This window comes from Petromyzon marinus, chromosome 63 (assembly GCF_048934315.1).
Source record: "Petromyzon marinus isolate PM22_M1 ecotype Great Lakes invasive population chromosome 63, UKy_Petmar_22M1.pri1.0, whole genome shotgun sequence".
NCBI classification, from domain to species: domain Eukaryota; kingdom Metazoa; phylum Chordata; class Hyperoartia; order Petromyzontiformes; family Petromyzontidae; genus Petromyzon; species Petromyzon marinus.
Genome location: NC_133729.1, coordinates 8,216,206 through 8,236,991, shown reverse-complemented (window position 1 = coordinate 8,236,991; position 20,786 = coordinate 8,216,206). Strand labels below are relative to the sequence as shown.

Sequence of the window (20,786 nt, the reverse complement as noted above, 5' to 3'; positions counted from 1 at the left end):
AGCCATTCGGCTCTTGAATCGGGTGCATCCACAACAAACAAAAACACCCAGGGGGAGTCGGTGATGTTGATTCTGAATGTGGAGGGGGGGGGCAGAGAACGCGGAGAAAAGCCACGCGACCACGGGGAGAGACGCAAACTCCAAATATACAGCAGCAGCAGGCGTCAGGGTCGGGATCGAACTCACGACCTCCTGCATACCAGGCGGGGGAGTTAACATCTCCCAGCCACCGTGATGATGATGAGAGACACGCAGACTCCAAATACACAGCAGGCGTCAGGGTCGGAATCTAATCCACGACCTCTTGTATACTAGGCGGGGGAGTTAACATCTCCTAGCCACCGTGATGATGATGAGAGACACCGCAAACTTCAAATATGCAGCAGGCGTCAGGGTCGGGATCTAATCCACGACTTCCTGTATACCACGCGGGGGAATTAACATCTCGCCACAAAAAATGATTCTCTCGCAAACTCAGATCAGTGGGAAGTGTGACTCGGGGTTTTATCGGTAGAAACGTCCAGAAGATGAGTTCTGGAAGTGTCAAGTCTCAAGGATTACCCTTTTGATTCGGTTCATCAGTCTTTTGAGTGTCTCACGGTCACAGATTCTGAAGATGTTTGTTAACTGTTGTAAACACGAACACATTCCGCCCTATGTATTGCAAGTCTACTGCCAATGGCCCGGGTCTAATGTCCAAGCTCGATAAGTCATGCCTTTGCTTACACTGAGAAACGAACGGGGAAACTCATAACTACTACGGTATTTCATTTATTTCGGCGGGGTTCACTCAGGAGTGGACATAACCATATTGCTGCTACGTAAACTCAAAATCTCCCACTCCGAAAGTGGACTCGTCGTTGCCCGCTACATGACAGCAGTTCAATGTTTCTGTGCATCAGTTGCTTGGGAAATGTGCCGCATATTTTCAGATAAACAATCCATTGTAATGTCTATGTTTAAAAAAAAAAACGCCTCTCCGATCGTTGTACCTGCTATAGCCTCGCAGCGATGACATCAGCTCGCTCTATCGGGAGTATTTATTTAGACTGCAGGAGGAATCCGATGAGCTATAAAGCTTTTTGACAGATGTCCAGTATTAAGACCAAAAGCAGGAAGATTTCTTCACAATTCTGGCAATTCGCCTGATGAAGCTGGTTGCAATCACCAGCGAAACGTCAAACTCGGTTATAAATGTTGTGGGTTTACTCGCCACCACACTGGCGTGTTGAAAAGCGAATTGCCACGTTTTGTTCACGTGGCAAACATTAAAAATTGGCCGTGTCAGGTGGTGGGTTCACGACACATTTATAATGACGCGATCTAACCCCGGGTAAAAAAAAAACCCTTCTTTCTAATGAACACGACTGGTCGCTAAAGCCGACGTTTTAAATTTGTTTGGGTTTCCCTCTCAAGTTTCTTGGCTTTTTCTCCGCGGGGGAAACCAAACTCGTGCGCCGGTGTGCGAGGTGGGACGTGGGCGTCTCGTGACGGACGGCGACAGCTCGGACAGCCCTTCACCCAAGCAGCGGCGTGAATACGGCAGACGATGACGGTGGTGGTGTCTTTATTGAATTATCTGCGCACCAATGCGCTTTTATTAAAAAAAAAACACAAAAGTTGGGGGGTGAAGATTTCCCATGGCAGGCTCCCAACAACTCCCGTCTTGCGTGCCCTCCACGAAGGGGAGCCGCATTCTCCGGACCACGCACACGACACGCGCGCTTCCCCTGCATGTGAAGTTAAAAGTTTGGCGGTGCGTCTTATAATGTGGTTGGGGGCACAGGTTGAGTGCATCGTCCAGCCATCTCGGTCAGTCGACCCACGGCACCTGCCTGGGTCTGTGACCATCCTGCCAGCGGGCGGTCGACACTTCACGTGCCCTCAACGTGCACCTAGCCTGGCACACACGCCGTGGCGACGTCACCGCCACTTCGTGGTTGTTGTTGTTGCTGTTGGTAGTATGCACACGTTGCGTGCTTCATGCGTGTCAACTGTCGTCAAATAATTTGCCTTTTGTTGTATCGGTGAACCCCGGGGGTCACTCTTGCAGACGAGACGTTTTCTACCCCGGTGCACGGTCTCTTCTCGACTTCTCAGCTGGTTACACAAAATCAGCTTGAGCCATGATGTGGATGGTGTGTCAATGTGTCGTGTGTGGGGAGCGGCGGTGCAGTGATTAGCGCGGCCGTGCGACAATCCCTGCGTCCAGAGTTCAATTCCTGCTCACGACCGACGCGAGTGACGATTATCTGAAGCGGCTCTGGGCCTCCTCTAGGTTGATTACGCATCAAATGATTACCTGGTGGGGTGGGTAAACATCGCCACTGGGGAGACAAAGGCGTCCGGGCGTGGTGCTGGCCACTCTCCCCCTCGTGCGCCGTGCCGGCCTTCGTAGGTGCTGCTCGCTAACAGCACTTGCCCCAACAGTCTGTTAAGGCTACACGGGGGATCTTTGTGAGGAGATCTGTATAATTTTGACGCCAAGCACAAGATTGGAGCGGGTCTTACTTTCCGGAGCGTCTTAATCACTCGGAGACACGTGAAAGGAGCCCCATTCATAACGCACGGTCTCCCAAACCACCAGGGATCCCGACAAACTCCGGTTATCACGTTTGGCGACGCACGGTGCGAAGGGCGCAGGTCCTGCAATTGCTTACACCACTACTGGCACAAGGGCCTCCACTCGAAGGAGCTCCAGAGCAGTGTTCCTCACTCATTGTCAGAGGGCGGGGGAAGGGGGGGGGGGAGCCACCGTCGCCGACGAGATATCAGAAGTGCGAGGGCCGCCACAGTGCATGCAAGACGTTAACGCAATGCTGCGTATTGTCGGGGGGGGGGGGGGCCGCACGTCAAGGGCCGCGCTAAAGAACACCGGGGGCCGCCCAGTGGCCCGCGAGGCCTTGCAATGGAGAACGCCGCTCTCGAGGGTCCGTGGCCCAACTCTTCCACGCGGGCCAGAGACCTTGGTCGAGGCGGTAGGCAAACCCACACTTTAACCCACCATGGAGGACCTCCGTACCGATCGACTGGGGCGTACGTACATCGACCGCTGGGTGGACGGGCGCCAAGGGGCAGGGAAGTTTAAGGAAACTACGGCGAGCGCGGTTGGCTACGTACGGTGTGAAAGAAGTTTAACACGAACATACGCACGACTTGCGCCACTGTTTGAATGATGGGGAAGGGGGGGGGGGGCAAAAATATATTCGGATGCTGTGCTCGAGCATTTGGAGGAAAAAAAAAAAAAGCAACGTTTCGTGTTTTTTTTTTTTGGATAGTCGCGCAATTGCTCGTGCAGCGTGCGCCACGGGGGCAGGTGTAGCGAGTTGGCAGGGCAGCACGACGTCGCACGCGGCCGACTTGTGCAGGCGGATTTGTGGAAAGGTCAGACACGTGAACGTCCGCACGGAGCGGCAGTCATGCCCTGCACTGGGTGCAGGCGGCTTAAATTGGTCAGGCGGACGGGTGACGGTCGGATAAGCGACGCTGCTACTGCGCCCGCTCTGAACCGTCGCTACGTCGACGTCCTGAGTCCGGGGGAAGGCGACGTGACCCAGATGCAGCAGCACATTCACCCCGCTTGCTTGCTGGTAGAGGTTCACGGTTTAAAATCCAGTGGGGCTGCCCCGATTCGCACCGCGCTGTGTCATATCCGACATTAACACCGCGTTGTGTAATATTCAAGATTAACACCGCGTTGTATAATATTCAACATTAACACCGCACTGTGTAATATTCAACATTAACACCGCGTTGTGTAATATTCAAGATTCACACCGCGTTGTGTAATATTCAACATTAACACCGCGCTGTGTAATATTCAAGATTCACACCGCGTTGTGTAATATTCAACATTAACACCACGTTGTGTAATATTCAACATTAACACCGCGTTGTGTAATATTCAACATTAACACCACGTTGTGTAATATTCAACATTAACACCACGTTGTGTAATATTCAACATTAACACCGTGTTGTGTAATATTCAAGATTCACACCGCGTTGTGTAATAGTCAACATTAACACCACGTTGTGTAATATTCAACATTAACACCACGTTGTGTAATATTCAACATTAACACAGCGCTGTGTAATATTCAACATTAACACCACGTTGTGTAATATTCAACATTAACACCGCGCTGTGTAATATTCAAGATTCACACCGCGTTGTGTAATATTCAACATTAACACCGCGTTGTGTAATATTCAACATTAACACAGCGCTGTGTAATATTCAACATTAACACCACGTTGTGTAATATTCAACATTAACACCACGTTGTGTAATATTCAACATTAACACCACGCTGTGTAATATTCAACATTAACACCACGTTGTGTAATATTCAACATTAACACCACGTTGTGTAATATTCAAGATTAACACCGCGTTGTGTAATATTCCACATTAACACCGCGTTGTGCAATATTAAAGATTAACACCGCGCTGTGTAATATTCAAGATTAACACCGCGTTGTGTAATATTCAAGATTAACACCGCGTTGTGTAATATTCAACATTAACACCGCGTTGTGTAATATTCAAGATTAACACCGCGCTGTGTAATATTCAACATTAACACCACGCTGTGTAATATTCCACATTAACACCACGCTGTGTAATATTCAACATTAACACCACGTTGTGTAATATTCAACATTAACACCGCGCTGTGTAATATTCAACATTAACACCACGTTGTGTAATATTCAACATTAACACCACGTTGTGTAATATTAAAGATTAACACCGCGTTGTGTAATATTCCACATTAACACCGCGTTGTGTAATATTAAAGATTAACACCGCGTTGTGTAATATTAAAGATTAACACCGCGTTGTGTAATATTCAAGATTAACACCGCGCTGTGTAATATTCAACATTAACACCACGCTGTGTAATATTCCACATTAACACCACGTTGTGTAATATTCAACATTAACACCACGCTGTGTAATATTCAACATTAACACCACGCTGTGTAATATTCAAGATTAACACCGCGTTGTGTAATATTCAACATTAACACCGCGTTGTGTAATATTCAAGATTAACACCGCGTTGTGTAATATTCAAGATTAACACCGCGTTGTGTAATATTCAACATTAACACCACGTTGTGTAATATTCAACATTAACACCGCGTTGTGTAATATTCAACATTAACACCACGTTGTGTAATATTCAACATTAACACCACGTTGTGTAATATTCAAGATAAACACCGCGTTGGGTAATATTCAACATTAACACCGCGTTGTGTAATATTCGACGTGATTCGCAGGAGGGGGCCATCGTGCATGCCGGTGCCACGGTCCAATCTTCGCCGAAATCGAAAAACGACACCGCAAAGTCACTCGAAGGGGACTGAACCACAACACAGCAGCAGCTGCAATCATGGCATTCCCCGCCCCGCCCCCTACTGGCAGACTAATGGCCCGGGTCACTCTTGCTCAATGAGATTCTCCTGGTCTCTTTGAGTTAAACTAAATAAAATGAATGACGCGAGGTTCGGAATGGCGGAGTGCGTCGCCGCGTGCCGCCGAGTTTCCGGGTCACTTTCCCTTCTTGAACTTCCCGCCCGCGGCCGGCTTGGATTTCTTCTTGGCCGAGCCCTTGGGCTCCGGCTGCTAAAAAAAGAAAAATATATATTTATATCTTTTTTTTCTTCTGAGAACTTACCTGCAAATTACTCAATTGGTATCACACACACAGCAGCAATATCGACCCACCCCCCCTAATGCGAAACACTTGGCAGGACCCTCCTAAAAAAAGAGTCTTCGGACTCATACTTTCCTGGGTATACTAGCGCAATAATAATAACATAATCAAATTCTTTCTTAGGGTACCAGAGTTATAGTTTCCTGCAGTTCAGTGTCACATGCACTGACAATTTAACTCAATGATTTTTCACGTGCAATCACCACTGCACTTGAGATTCACAACCAGATTTGTGAGCCTCTGGGTCTATTTCTGAGTCTATGGATCTCTGTGCGAGTCTATGGGTCTCTATACAAGTCTATGAGTCTCTATCAGAGTCTATAGCTATCTATATAAGTCTATGAGTCTCTACGCGAGTCTGTGGGTATCGATATATATTTGTAACTGTATAGAATTATTTTTGTTTATGGGCGTATTTACGTGATGGCATTTTGGGTGGCAGATTTGTGCCAGAATTGTGCTTCACGTGTTGAGCAAAAAATAAACAAGTCACCGGATACATACGGTGCGAAAGAAGTTCAACGTACGTATACAGACAACAGATAACGACTACTACTTAATATTTTACTGAGCTACATAGCTTTTTTTCGGAAGCGACCTGGCCACAAATGATAGCTCAACGAAGTGGCTTATCACGTGGAAATCTATAGCAGCAGACAAATACTCTAAACGGGTGACGTTGAGTCTAAATGCAGAGGGAAAAACCGGAGGACCAGGAGAACATTCCATGTGACAACAGGGAGAGAGACGACACGCAAACTCCAAATATTCAGCAGGCGTCAAGTGTCAGGATCGAACCCATACCAGGCGAGGTAGTTAACACCTCCTAGCCACCGTGATGATGATGATTATGAGAGAGAGACACGCAAATCCAAATATACAGCAGGCATCAGGGTTGGGATCGAACCCAAGACCTCCTGTATACCAGGCGAGGTAGTTAACATCTAGCCACCGTGGCGCACCTACGAACGATCGGGCTGAGACCACAAATTCGCTACACTTGATAACCTCCGGTGTAATTTGCTGTGGTTGGCAGGCTAAAACCCAGATTGGGCACCCAGGGCCTCGGCAGCGCTGGGCGCAGCGTCTCCAACCTTTCGAGCGACCCGGCCAGACGAGCACCGACCCCAACGGAGGGAGCCGTTAACGACGCCCGGCACCGACCTTGCGTTTGGCGGAGGTGATTGAGCCGGTGATCTTGAAGAAGTCGTCCATGCGCACCTGCGTCGTCCCCTGCTTGCTCTTCAGAAGCTTCTTCACTCCGTTCCGGATGCGGTCCTCGCTGCGGGCGCGAGAGAGGAGGGCGTCGCGAGCGCGTCAAACGGGGTACCGCCTGACGTCACGCGCACTGAACGCGTGCGTTTAGAGAGGCGACGCTCACAACAATGAGCAGACCGCCGGGTGGCTAAAACGCAGCAGGTTGGCACAGTGGGGAGCACAGCTGGTGCATCTGCCAGTCATCTCAGTCAGTCGATCCATGGCACCTAGCTCTGTTCCATCGCCTCCTGCCGGCAGAGCCTTATAAACTTCACGTGGCCTCAAAGTGCACCTAGCCTGGCACGGGTGCCGTGGTGACGTCACTGCCACTTTGTGGCGAGTGGCGGCTGTTGGTACCGACTGACGTCACTTGCAATGAAAGAGTCTATCCACTGCTAGATGAAGGCCTTCCCAAGCCGCCACACTCTCAGGGTCCTGTGAGTCACGAGAACATCTTTGCTGTTTTGATGTCTAACTCTATATGTTAAAAGTTGAATCTTGCTAGAGAATCTTAGCGCTGTTAAGACATTTTAAATTGGGGTCTGCGATGGCCTGGGAATCGTCCGTAGACTCGCCACTGATTTACAATTCCCGAATCTCAATTTCAAATGGGATGGGATTGTGGCGATTCAAATGCTGGCTACAAGATGGCGATAGCCCAGCTGGAGTTACATTCACGTGCAACGATATTTTAGCATGGGAATGTTTAGCATTAAACACACACACATACTTCACTACTACCACCACCATCACAACAGCAACAATCACCAGTAGCACCGCTATCAGCACCACAATCACTATCATCAAAGACAAAAATCCGCCGTACAGCCTGTAAGACTGTTTGGGCAAGTGCTGTTAGCGAGCACCTATGAAGGCCGCCACAGCACACGAAGTGGCCAGCACCCGCCAGGCCACCTTTGCCTCCTTAGTGGCTATGCTTACACATCGCACCGGGTACTCATTCGAGGCTGAGTGGACCTCTGGGAGGCCCAAGACCGGTTCAGATAATCGTCACCGATGTTGATGGCCGCGAGCGTGAATCGAACCCGGGTCGCCTGGGTTCGTAGCGCAGCGTAGCGCTAACCGCTGCACCACCGCTCCCCCACCACCATCCATCCGTCCAGATGCCTGCCTTCGATCTCCAAAAGGCACCAATGGGTGCAGTTAAACCGCTTCCGCTGTGACCAGGGAGAGTGTGTTGCTGCTTCCAAACATCGATGGGGCATGCTACGTGACAGCCCACTTCTGTGTGAATGTGGGGAGCCAGGAGGAGACCGTGACGCACCATCGTCCACGGCTGTGCAGTGCGTCAGGGCGTGATGGGCGGACCGGTTGCCCTGCACGTGCTGGAGGAGGTTGCAAAGTGGCTCTGTGGCTACATGGGGGGGGGGGCTGACGTCCACTCAAAAAACATTTATTTATCTAAATATATATTTAGCATACATGTTTTGACCTGTAGAAAGTCAAGTGAAATAGCGTTCGCTAAATAAAAACCACCACCGCCGCCGCCGCCGCCACCACGACCGCCCCTTGGCCCTGCATCTCACTTAAACTGCTTCTCCTGCACCATAAAGGCCACCAGTCCCTCCTCGTCAGGCTCGTTCCACTTCAGATCCACCTCCTCGGTGTCCACCACCTCGGGCTTGAGGAACAGCTGCCTAGCCTCCTGGTACAGCCAGTTGTCCGGCACGGGGTACTTCTACTCGCACGCGGGGAGCCAGAGAGAGAGGGGGGGAAAGAGCGAGAAGGGGAGAGAGAGAGAGGGGGGGGACAGAGCGAGAAGGGGAGAGAGGGGAGAGAGGAAAGAGAGAGCGGGGAGGGAAGATGAGGAGAGGGGACGAGTGGACAAGAGCGAAGGAGAGGGGAGCAGAGAGGGTGAATGAATTGGACAGCCAGGTCCAGCCTTACCACTATGATCATCATCATCACACACACACACACAAATCCACAGATCCCCTGTGTAGCCCACACCAAGACTGTTGGGGCAAGTGCTGCCTGTTGGGGCAAGCACCAATGAATGACAGCACGGCCACACGAGTTCGTGTGGCCAGAACCACGCCCAACCACCTTTGACTCTCCAGTGTTGATGTTTACACGCCGCACCGGGTACTCGTTTAAGGCTGAGTCGACCTAGAGGAGTCCCATGCAGATAATTGTCACTGGTGTTGGCCTCTCGCTACCCACGTTGGCCCTGGTCACAGAGACGGAGCAATGAAATCGACTCGTGTGCAGGAGCTGTATGGATCGTCAAACTACCCAAATGGGATCGTGTGCACCGAACATCGCCCTGCACTGCTGTAAACCTAAAACTAAACCATTTTTATTTTACCAGGTAAGGCCCACTGAGCTGTATAGCTCTTTTTCAGAAGCAAGCTGGCCACAAGTGATAGCTCAACAAAGTGGCTTATCATCATCATCATTGTGGAAATGTATAGCAGCCAAATACTCTAAAGGCGTGATGTTGAATCTAATTGTGGAGGGAAAAATCAAAGGACGCGGAGAAAACTCCACGCGACAATGGAGGAGAGAGACACGCAAACTCCAAATATACAGGAGGCGTCAGGGATGGGATCGAACCCGCAACCTCCTGTATACCAGGCAAGATAGTCAACATCTCCTAGCCACCAAGGTGCCCAGGACCCTCCTTAAAACGAGAATCCTGAGACTCGACGAGCCTTTCCTGAGTAAATCAGCGTAATCGTAATAATCAACAGCGATCGATCTTTACACTATCAGTTTAACACGTAGGCTTTCGCGACCAATATTATTCATAATAAAGGTTTTTGGGTTAGATCGCGTTTATTTATAAATGTGTCGTAACCCTCCACCACCCGACACGGCCAATCAGCAAAGAAAAGTGTCACGTTGACAAAAGACAAATAATTCACTACTTCAGCCCACCGGTGTGTTGAAGAGTTAATCCACATTTACAGTTTGAGTACGACGTTTCGCTGGTAAATACTTCCAGCATCATCGGGCAATTCGCCAGAATGGTAAAGCCCTCGCTTGCTCCCGGTTTTATATAGAGCAGAAGAGTGACGTCATCACTTAACTCATCAGGTGCAGTGATTAGAGGCGGAGGGGGGGGTAATGTAATTATATAATCGATTAGTAATCAGTCATTGGTTATGATTAGTAATGAGTTGTAGATTAGTAATACACATTACATTTTGATTTAAAGAATTACTAATCTACAACTCATTACTAATCATAACCAATGACTGATTACTAATCGATTATATAATTACATTACCCCCCCCTCCGCCTCTAATCACTGCACCTGATGAGTTAAGTGATGACGTCACTCTTCTGCTCTATATAAAACCGGGAGCAAGCGAGGGCTTTACCATTCTGGCGAATTGCCCGATGATGCTGGAAGTATTTACCAGCGAAACGTCGTACTCAAACTGTAAATGTGGATTAACTCTTCAACACACCGGTGGGCTGAAGTAGTGAATTATTTGTCTTTTGTCAACGTGACACTTTTCTTTGCTGATTGGCCGTGTCGGGTGGTGGAGGGTTACGACACATTTATAAATAAACGCGATCTAACCCAAAAACCTTTATTATGAACTTTACACTATCGCTGGATGGCGAGAGATGGAGGCGTCTTGAGGAGGCGGACGTGATCCAACAGCGGATAGTTCATGCTGGCGACGACGATGATCACAATGACGACGATGAGCAGGTGACGCCGCTCACCTTGGTGTCGATGTGCTGCAGGATGGCCTCGATGCGCTTGTATTGTCGCACGAGCTCGATGGCCCGCTTGGGCCCGATCCCCCTGATGGTCTCGCAGTAGTCACAGCCCAGCAGGATACACAGGTCGATGAACTGTGGCGAGGGGTGGCAAGGGGTGGCGAAGGGTGGCGCAGCAGTTAGAGCACTGCGCTCCTAACCCGATGACCCGAGTTCCATTCGACATCAGCGACGAATATCTGAACCAGTCCTGGGCCTCCGCTAGCTAGCCTCAAACGAGTGAGGTGTGTAAAACATCAGTTCTGAGGGAGACAAAGGTGCCCGGGCGTGGTGTATTGGCCACACCGTACCCCCTCGTGTGCCGTGCCAACCTTCATAGGTGCTACTCATGAACAGCACTTGCCCCAACAGTCTGTTAAAGCTAAACGGAGGATGTTTGTCTATGGGGGTGAAGGGGTAGCAATTGAAACAGGGTGGCAAGCGTAGCGCAGCGATGACGCAAGTGCCTAACAGCAAGAAGGGCCGAGGATCAATTCCCAACTCGGGCGCTTTTCTGTATGAATGTTTGTTGAAATTCTTTTGCACCGTACGTAGCCAACCGTAGTAATCAGAGGTGCGGGGGGGGGGGGGGAGTTTGTGTGTCGTCTCTCCCCCTGTTCTGCATGGGTGTCCTCCATGATCTCCGGTTTCCCTCCCATAGCTAAAATCAACACACGCAGTGTACCAAGCGGTATTGATGAAAACATCCCAACATTGAAAAATCATCCGCAAATTACGACACTTGGGGTTAAACCTGGCAACATCGCCACCCCTACTGACGGTGCATCGCGGTCCTCCCGTCCTTTTTGAGCGGCTGTGACCCGACTGACAGCAGCAGCAGCGATGCAGCGACAGACAATACTTGGCAACGGTTCCACCATAATTACGCCTCGGCACAGCACAAGCAACGTGGGGGGGGGGCCCGTTAGCGTGTATGCCGACGAGTCCCCACTTACAAACACCGCGAGGCCCGTTCGATAGGCCGATGCCAACCACGATTAAATCTGTAAATGATGGGAATATGCCATCATCGCAACGGAATAACAGCGCGGGCGGCAAAACCACGAGATTCAGACAACGCACAGACGCCTTGTCCACGTCACACGGTCTCTGTGCATTATAGAAAAACCATCAAGTTCCTGGATAAGTGGATCATCGTCATCCTCACCTCGTCATGTGAAAGCTTTATCTCCTCCAGAAGCTTCGTGAAGTGGAACTCCTGAATGGGCAGTTTTCTGGAAAATTTAACACGCGGGGACTTTGATGGGCGACACACCGAAACAGACCGAGACACACCGATACCAATACTCGCCAATTGCCACTAAGTGACGGTGACGTCACCACAGCGCCTGTGCCAGGCCAGGTGCACTTTGAGGCCGCGTGAAGTGTCAAAGGCTCGCTGACAGGAGGTCTCGGGACAGACCCAGGTGCCGAGACACACACACACGGACACACAGACGGAGACAAAATAAACTCACACACACAGACAGACAAACAGATACAGAGAGACAGAGGGCGACACAGACACAAAGAGACACACAGAAACAGGTGGAGACAGAAACAAAGTTTCCCCGTATAGCCGTAACAGACTTTTGATTAAAGTGCTGTTAGTGAGTACCACCTATGAAGGCCGGCACGGCACACGAGGGAGTGGGGTGGCCAGCACCAAGCCCGGCCGCCTTTGTCTCCCTAGCGGCGATGTTTACTACACACCGCACCAGGTACTCATTTGAGGCCGAGTCGACCTACACACACAAACTCTATCCCACACAGGAGCGCTCACGCACACACACGCGTCGCAACGTACTTGGCCTCACTGGCCGTCAGGTGGCGAAGCAGGACCCCGGTGCCGAACGTGAGCCCGTCCATGTCCTCGGTGGCCGTGGCAAACACCTTGCCGGCCTTCACCAGCGCGGCACAGCTCGCCTCCGCCTCGCAGGGGGCCTACCACGCACACAAAGATCCTCCGTGTAGCCTTTAACAGACTGTTGGAGCAAGTGCTGTTAGCGAGCAGCACTTATGAATGTTGCCACGGCACACGAGGGTGTGGGTGGCCAGCACCACGACTGCCCGCCTTTGTCTTCCTAGTGACGATGTTTACACACTGCACCAGTTACTCATTTGTGGCTGAGTAGACCTAGGGAAGGCCCAGGAACGGTTCAGATAATCGTCATCGATGTTGGCCCCTGAGCGGGAATCGAACTCGGGTGGTCGGGTTCGTAGCGCAGCACGCTAACCACTGCCTCACCGCTCCCCACACACCCAGCGTTACGCACACATCATGCACCGCACACGCAGTCACACGCAGTGCAGGATGCTCCGCCACAAAGAGCGTCACACACACAGCGTCATACACGCGGCGTTATACGCACAGCACAAACAGCACACACGCATAGTCACACACAGAGTAAGGCGCGTGCAGTCACACAGAGCGTCACGCACGCATGGTCATAATCGCAGTGGGGCACGTACAGCCAAACGCAGCATTACGTACGAAGCGTCTCGCACATATTGCGTCAAAACAAGATTTAACGGGGAGGTGGGGGGCTTCGTCTCTGCCGACCTTGCCCGCCCCCCCCCCTTCCCCCGGCCTCTGGGGAGGCTCTGGGGAGATGAGAGAGGACTGTTAGCGAGCTCCCGTTGAGGACACATGCTTGTCACGCACCTCCACGTAGGGGACGCCCATGAGCCGCAGCAGCCGCTTGCACTCGTCATTGTGCTGCCGTGTGACGCGGACCAGCCGCTTGCTGAACTTCTCCACGTTCTCCACTTCGCCTGCGTCACAAAGACACGAGAGAATACGGTGATGATGAGGATTATTCCACCGCTCGTTTAACCACGAAAGTCTCACCGAGTCCCGAGACACTTTCGCAGGAGGGTCCTGCCAAGTGTTACGCAGTGAAGTGTCGAAGGCTCGCTGGCAGCTCACGGTAGAGGCCCAGGTGCCATGGGTTGACCGAGATGACTGACAGAGGCACTATCTGTGCACCCCACTGTGCCGACTCGCTACGTTCTATCTGCCCTCTGCTATGCTCGTTGTTGTGAGCATCGCTCCTCTGCCCCCCTCCGCCGTTGGCGACTGCCTCCAACTGCCCAGGGGCGTCCTTCACAGAGGCCGGTCTTGACACCGATGGTCCACTCAGCTCCACATCCTCCTGTACCACATCAAGTCCACATCTCTTATCCAGCACCGTGTCACGCCCGTTTAGCCCCCTCTATCTGGCCAAACAGAAGCTGCTTGGGCATGTGGTGGGCTGGGCATATGGGCTACACGACCCACACAAATATACACACAGCCGCAAACATACGCACACGCACGCCTCCTCACCAGCCTCCTCAGCTGCCACCAGCTGCTTCTCGGCCTCCACTCTGCGCTCCGCTCGCTTCGCCAGCTGCAACCAATTCGCACAGTAATTAATACCCACAATGCACCGGGCCCAACGTCGTTGAGCCATGGTGGCGAGAGGAGCCACGGTGACGAGATGTTATCTCCCTCCCCTGGTATACAAGAGGTCATGGATCCGATCCCGACCCTGATGCCTGTAAATGTGGAGTTTGCATGTCTCTCTCCCCGTGGTCGCGTGGATTTCTACGTTTTTTTCCCTCCACATTTAGAAACAACGTGCATTTAGAGCATTTGGCTGCTATACACTACCACATGATAAGCCACTTCGTTAAGCTATCATTTGTGCCTAGGTAGCTGAAAGCAGCGGCGGTGATTGGCGCGGATACCTCTCCCGACTTGAGCTGAGGAGGTTTCCCGTCGAACACGTACACGGGCTTGATGCCGTTCTCCATCATGCGGATCGTGCGGTAGAAGAGTCCAACCAGGTGGCTGTAAGCACAATCGCACGGTCACAAACGCACAACAACAACAATAATCACATAAATCACATGATCACGTTCACACAATCGCATTCACACGAGCACATTTACAGTCACATTTACAAGCTCACAATTGCACAATCTTATTGACAGAATCAACGATATAATTGCACTATCTGCACTTCCTGTTTGCCCTGATCATTGATCGATCCGCTGACCTTCCCGTTTTCCAAATGTGCTCATGCTCCCCAATGTCCAAGCTTTTGCGAAAAGACAAGAGGAATATTGCACAGCCACATTCTCATCAAATTGCCCACTTGCCCTATTAATCAGCAAAACCTTGATAGATCCACGGACCTCCTTGTTATCCGAGCATCCGTTCTCTGTGGCAGGCCGGGTAGGAAAGTGCTGCCTGCCCTCGACTATGTCTGGACCAGGGGGCACTTGAAGAAAGTATCTCAGCGGTAGGTCTGTGATATCCGCTTCCGCAGGGCGTTCTCTAACACAAATCGGTGTACTGCTCTGCGCTCCTGTCGTGTTTTTCGTAATTGTTGGTTGTCGCAACTCCCTGACCCCATACCCGTACTGGACATCTGTGGGTAAAGAGCTCTGTAGCTCATCGGATTCCTTCTCCATTCTAAAGAAAGATCCTGAGATTTCCGAACGGACCCTTCTTCTCGTTACGCGACACCGACCTTCACAGGCGGGGTAAGATAGGGAAAAGAGAATTGTGTTAATGAATTGAAAATAAAAAGAGCAGAGCATCACCTGGTTGTCTCTCCGTCCTCAGAGGTAAGAGTGTTTCCGTCCTGCCGCACGGCGATCAGGAACTGGTAGATGCTCATCGACGCGTCAATGGCGATTTTGCGACCTACAAGAGACACAAAGATAAAGATCATCCTTGGAGCCTTTAAACAGGCTGATGGAACAAGTGCTGTTAGCGAGTGCCTATGAACGCTGGCATGGCACACGAGGTGGTGGGTGGTCAGCGCCACGACCGGGCCGTCTTTGTCTCCCCTGTGCTGATGTTTACACAACACATCAGTTAAAAAATGGTGGTAACATCACCGCAGCATTTGTGCCAGGCTAGGTAAACTTGGTGGCCATGTAATATGTAATGAGGTCCCAGGACAGACTAGGTGTTATACGTTGATTGAGATGACTGACACAGTGACACACTAATAGTGACGTACAATAACAGTGACGAACACTAATAGTGACATACAATACGAAAATTACTCTAATACACACTGCCACACTATGACACAATGGGAGGCAGTGGTGCAAGATAAGTCAGTCTGGCTCTACGAACCTATCAGAATACTGAACCCCAATACTGTAATATTAAACTGGCCAAGGTCTGGCTCTGTGAGCATAAATGGTTAAGATAAAATCCCTATGTAAGCCTATGTGAACCTTAGTCTGGCTCTGTGAGCCTCAGTGATTAGCACTGAACCCTATGGGAGCCTCGGTCTGGCTCCGAGCCTCAGTGATTAACACTGAACCCTTTGGGAGCCTTTGCCTGATTCCGAGTCTCAGTGTTTAACACCAAACCCTATGGGAACCTCGGTCTGGCTCCGAGTCTTAGTGATTAACAGTGAACCCTATGGGAGACTTTGCCTAATTCCGAGTCTCAGTGATTAACACCAAACCCTATGGGAACCTCGGTCTGACTCCGAGTCTTAGTGATTAACAGTGAACCCTATGGGAGCCTTGCCTGGCTCTGAGTCTCAGTGATTAACACTGAACCCTATGGGAGCCTTGGTCTGGCTCTGAGTCTCACTGATCAATACTGAACCCTATGGGAGCCTTGGCCTGGCTCTGAGTCTCAGTGATTAACACCGAACCCTATGTGAGCCTTTGCCTGCCTCTGAGTCTCAGTGATTAACACAGAACCCTATGGGCGCCTTTGCCTGGCTCTGAGTCTCAGTGATTAACACAGAACCCTATGGGAGCCTTTGCCTGGCTCTGAGTCTCAGTGATTAACACAGAACCCTATGGGAGCCTTTGCCTGGCTCTGAGTCTCAGTGATTAACACCGAACCCTATGGGAACATTTGCCTGACTCCGAGCCTCAGTGATTAACACCAAACCCTATGGGAGCCTTTGCCTGGCTCTGAGCCTCAGTGATTAACACAGAACCCTATGGAAGCCTTTGCCTGGCTCTGAGTCTCAGTGATTAACACTGAACCCTATGTGAGCCTTTGCTTGGCTCTGAGTCTCAGTGATTAACACCGAACCCGATATGCGAATCTTGAGTCTCTGTGAGCCTCATTAACACTGAACCCTATGCAAATCTTGAGTCTATGTGAGCCTCATTAACATAGAACCCTATGCGAATCTTGAGTCTCTGTGAGCCTCATTAACACTGACCCCTATGCGAATCTTGAGTCTCTGTGACTGTGAGCCTCATTAACACTGACCCCTATGCGAATCTTGAGTCTCTGTGACGGTGAGCCTCATTAACACTGACCCCTATGCGAATCTTGCGTCTCTGTGAGCCTTATTAACACTGACCCCTATGCGAATCTTGAGTCTCTGTGAGCCTCATTAACACTGACCCCTATGCGAATCTTGAGTCTCTGTGAGCCTCATTAACACTGAACCCTATGCCAACCTTGAGTCTCTGTGAGCCTCATTAACACTGACCCCTATGCGAATCTTGCGTCTCTGTGAGCCTCATTAACACTGAACCCTATGCGAATCTTGTGAGCCGCATTAACACTGACCCCTATGCGAATCTTGAGTCTCTGTGAGCCTCATTAACACTGAACCCTATGCGAATCTTGAGTCTCTGTGAGCCTCATTAACACTGAACCCTATGCGAATCTTGAATCTCTGTGAGCCTCATTAACACTGAACCATATGCGAATCTCGAGTCTGTGACGGTGAGCCTCATTAACACTGACCCCTATGCGAATCTTGAGTCTCTGTGAGCCTCATTAACACAGATCCCTATGCAAATCTTGAGTCTCTGTGAGCCTCATTAACACCGACCCCTATGCGAATCTTGAGTCTCTGTGAGCCTCATTAACACTGAACCCTATGCGAATCTTGAGTCTCTGTGACTGTGAGCCTCATTAACACTGACCCCTATGCGAATCTTGAGTCTCTGTGACGGTGAGCCTCATTAACACTGACCCCTATGCGAATCTTGCGTCTCTGTGAGCCTCATTAACACTGACCCCTATGCGAATCTTGAGTCTCTGTGAGCCTCATTAACACTGACCCCTATGCGAATCTTGAGTCTCTGTGAGCCTCATTAACACTGAACCCTATGCCAACCTTGAGTCTCTGTGAGCCTCATTAACACTGACCCCTATGCGAATCTTGCGTCTCTGTGAGCCTCATTAACACTGAACCCTATGCGAATCTTGTGAGCCGCATTAACACTGACCCCTATGCGAATCTTGAGTCTCTGTGAGCCTCATTAACACTGAACCCTATGCGAATCTTGAGTCTCTGTGAGCCTCATTAACACTGAACCCTATGCGAATCTTGAATCTCTGTGAGCCTCATTAACACTGAACCATATGCGAATCTCGAGTCTGTGACGGTGAGCCTCATTAACACTGACCCCTATGCGAATCTTGAGTCTCTGTGAGCCTCATTAACACAGATCCCTATGCAAATCTTGAGTCTCTGTGAGCCTCATTAACACCGACCCCTATGCGAATCTTGAGTCTCTGTGAGCCTCATTAACACTGAACCCTATGCGAATCTTGCGTCTCTGTGAGCCTCATTAACACTGACCCCTATGCGAATCTTGAGTCTCTGTGAGCCTCATTAACACTGAACCCTATGCGAATCTTGAGTCTCTGTGAGCCTCATTAACACTGACCCCTATGCGAATCTTGAGTCTCTGTGAGCCTCATTAACACAACCCTATGCGAATCTTGAGTCTCTGTGAGCCTCATTAACACCGACCCCTATTGGGGGGGAGCCTCAGCCAGACGCAGCGATCTCAACAAACACGAATATTCTAGATTTGAAGCTTTCGTGACTGCAAGGATTCATACTCTTTGGTTTTATTAGGTAAAGTCACGAAGATTTTAAACCACATCGGTACCACGTACCAAAGTAGCTCTTGATGTCGTTTTCCTTCATGGCTCCGGGTGCGACGTCCGCGATGAGCTTGGTGAGGCCGTGTATTCCCATTGTCGGCGCGCGCGCGTGATAAATGTTTAAGTTGTTAAGTAATGTAATGTAAAGTAATGAGGGGGGGGGAGAGTCTTTAACTTCGTTCGCCCTGTCAGGCTTGCGGCCCGGTCTCACTTTTCCCGCGCTTTCGCGTGTGACGTCACCGTCGCGGTGGGAGGGGGGAGCGCTTGCTACGGTGGCCTCACCACCACCGCCGCCGGGGATGAGTTTCGCGTTTCGTAAATAGCGTTTGAAATCAAATGGGGCATTTTTATTGTTGCCAGTATCAAAGTATGAAAAAATAAGAATATGTTTTTACCCTTTCGGGCAATAAAGCAGGAGTTGTGTTCAGATGTTTAAACACTAAAATTGAAACAGTTTGCAAGGAATCAAGATCGACATTAACCACCACACGTACTTGTGCTAAATATGCAAACAAACACGCTCTGATACTAATACTGGTAGGAACCTCCAGGTTACACCAACCCACAGGGGATTAAAACTGCTCTAGAGGAGTTGTACACCCCTAGCTGCCACTGCTATTCAGTGGCCTAAAATAAAATAAAATGTTTCGCTCCGGATGACCGCTGCAAAGTATTATCTGTATTTTGATTTAGCGTGCTGATCTTAAAGGTGCATTGAGAAATGTGATACTCCGACTGATGCTCCTGTTGTTGTGGAGTGACTAATGCAGCCAGCTATGGCTCTAGGGCAGTGGTTCTTAACCTGGGTTCGATCGAACCCCAGGGGTTCGGTGAGTCGATCTCAGGGGTTCGGCAGAGCCCCCGCCACGGAGGTCCGGACACACTTGAATTATTGTGTAAATTTGTGATGACACACACGGCCCGCTTGGCCATCACTGGCTGCAGATGATCATGCTACACTGCTTGGCCAATCAGCGCTGCGGGGAATTTAGTGCGTACTCAGTAGTCAACGTGTGACTGTTGTTGTCGTACGTCGTGTGATTTCTTTAATATTTTATCCATACTAACTATGTCGGGCAAAAGAAGAAAGTGGTCGGACGAATATGTACAACATGGATTCTCATGTATCACGGAACGTGATGGGAGTGAGCGTCCTATCTGCATGATTTGCAACGCCAAGTTGAGCAACCCTAGTCTTGCACCGGCAAAACTAAAGGAACACTTCTTGAAGCTGCATGGAGACGGGGAATACAAGAACACAACACTTGCTGAATTCAGGGTGAAGAGAGCCAGATTCGATGAAAGGGCCACTCTGCCTGCTCTTGGATTTGTACCTGTTAACAAACCGATCCTGACAGCATCGTACGAAGTTGCTTACCTGATCGCAAAGCAGGGCAAGCCACACACCATTGGTGAAACACTTGTGAAACCAGCTGCATTAAAGATGGCGAATCTGATACTCGGAACAGCGGCCGAAGGTAAATTATCCCAAATTCCCCTTTCAAATGACACCGTCAGTGACAGAATAGAAGACTTGAGTAAAGACATCTTGGCTCAAGTAGTCGCGGATCTGATTTCAAGCCCGGCAAAATTCAGCCTTCAACTCGACGAAACCACAGACGTTTCTGATCTAAGCCAGCTTGCTGTTTTTGTACGCTATGTGAAAGACGACATGATAAAAGAAGAGTTTTTATTTTGTAAGCCTCTTACAACAACAACGAAGGCAGCCGATGTGAAGAAGCTTGTGGATGACTTCTTCAGAGACAACAATCTTTCATGGGATATGGTTTCTGCAGTTTGTACGGACGGAGCTCCAGTCATGCTGGGAAGAAAGTCTGGTTTTGGTGCGCTAGTAAAGGCCGATGCACCACACATCATTGTGACGCATTGTATTCTGCACAGGCATGCGTTGGCAACAAAAACCTTACCTCCAAAAATGGCAGAAGTATTAAAAACTGTGGTGGAATGTGTGAACTATGTGCGAAAAAGTGCTCTGAGGCACCGCATCTTCAGTGAGCTGTGTAAAGAAATGGGCTCTGAATTTGAGGTACTTCTGCTCCATTCTAATATTCGGTGGTTATCCCGGGGACAGGTGCTGAATCGTGTTTTTGCCATGCGTGTGGAATTAGCCCTGTTTTTGCAAGAGCACCAACACTGCCATGCAGATTGCTTCA

At 50.0% G+C, this 20,786-nt stretch overlaps 1 protein-coding gene across 2 annotated transcripts; it reads right to left on the bottom strand.

The window, feature by feature from the left end:
• Window positions 1-1,550: 1,550 nt before the first annotated feature.
• Window positions 1,551-18,883, bottom strand: FEN1 (flap structure-specific endonuclease 1). Of its 2 annotated transcripts, none has more exons than XM_032977541.2 (11): window positions 18,625-18,883; window positions 15,318-15,420; window positions 14,457-14,559; window positions 14,053-14,116; window positions 13,390-13,499; window positions 12,532-12,668; window positions 11,893-11,959; window positions 10,689-10,820; window positions 8,534-8,685; window positions 6,894-7,011; window positions 1,551-5,638 (listed from the first exon to the last, which is right to left on the bottom strand). In XM_032977541.2, the coding sequence occupies exons 1-11, from the start codon at window positions 18,704-18,706 to the stop codon at window positions 5,564-5,566; spliced, it is 1,143 nt and encodes a 380-aa protein (XP_032833432.2). In that variant the 5' UTR covers window positions 18,707-18,883; the 3' UTR covers window positions 1,551-5,563. The 2 variants fall into 2 exon arrangements, with proteins under 2 accessions (XP_032833432.2, XP_032833433.2); XM_032977542.2 differs by having other exon boundaries at window positions 1,551-5,635.
• Window positions 18,884-20,786: the final 1,903 nt, after the last annotated feature.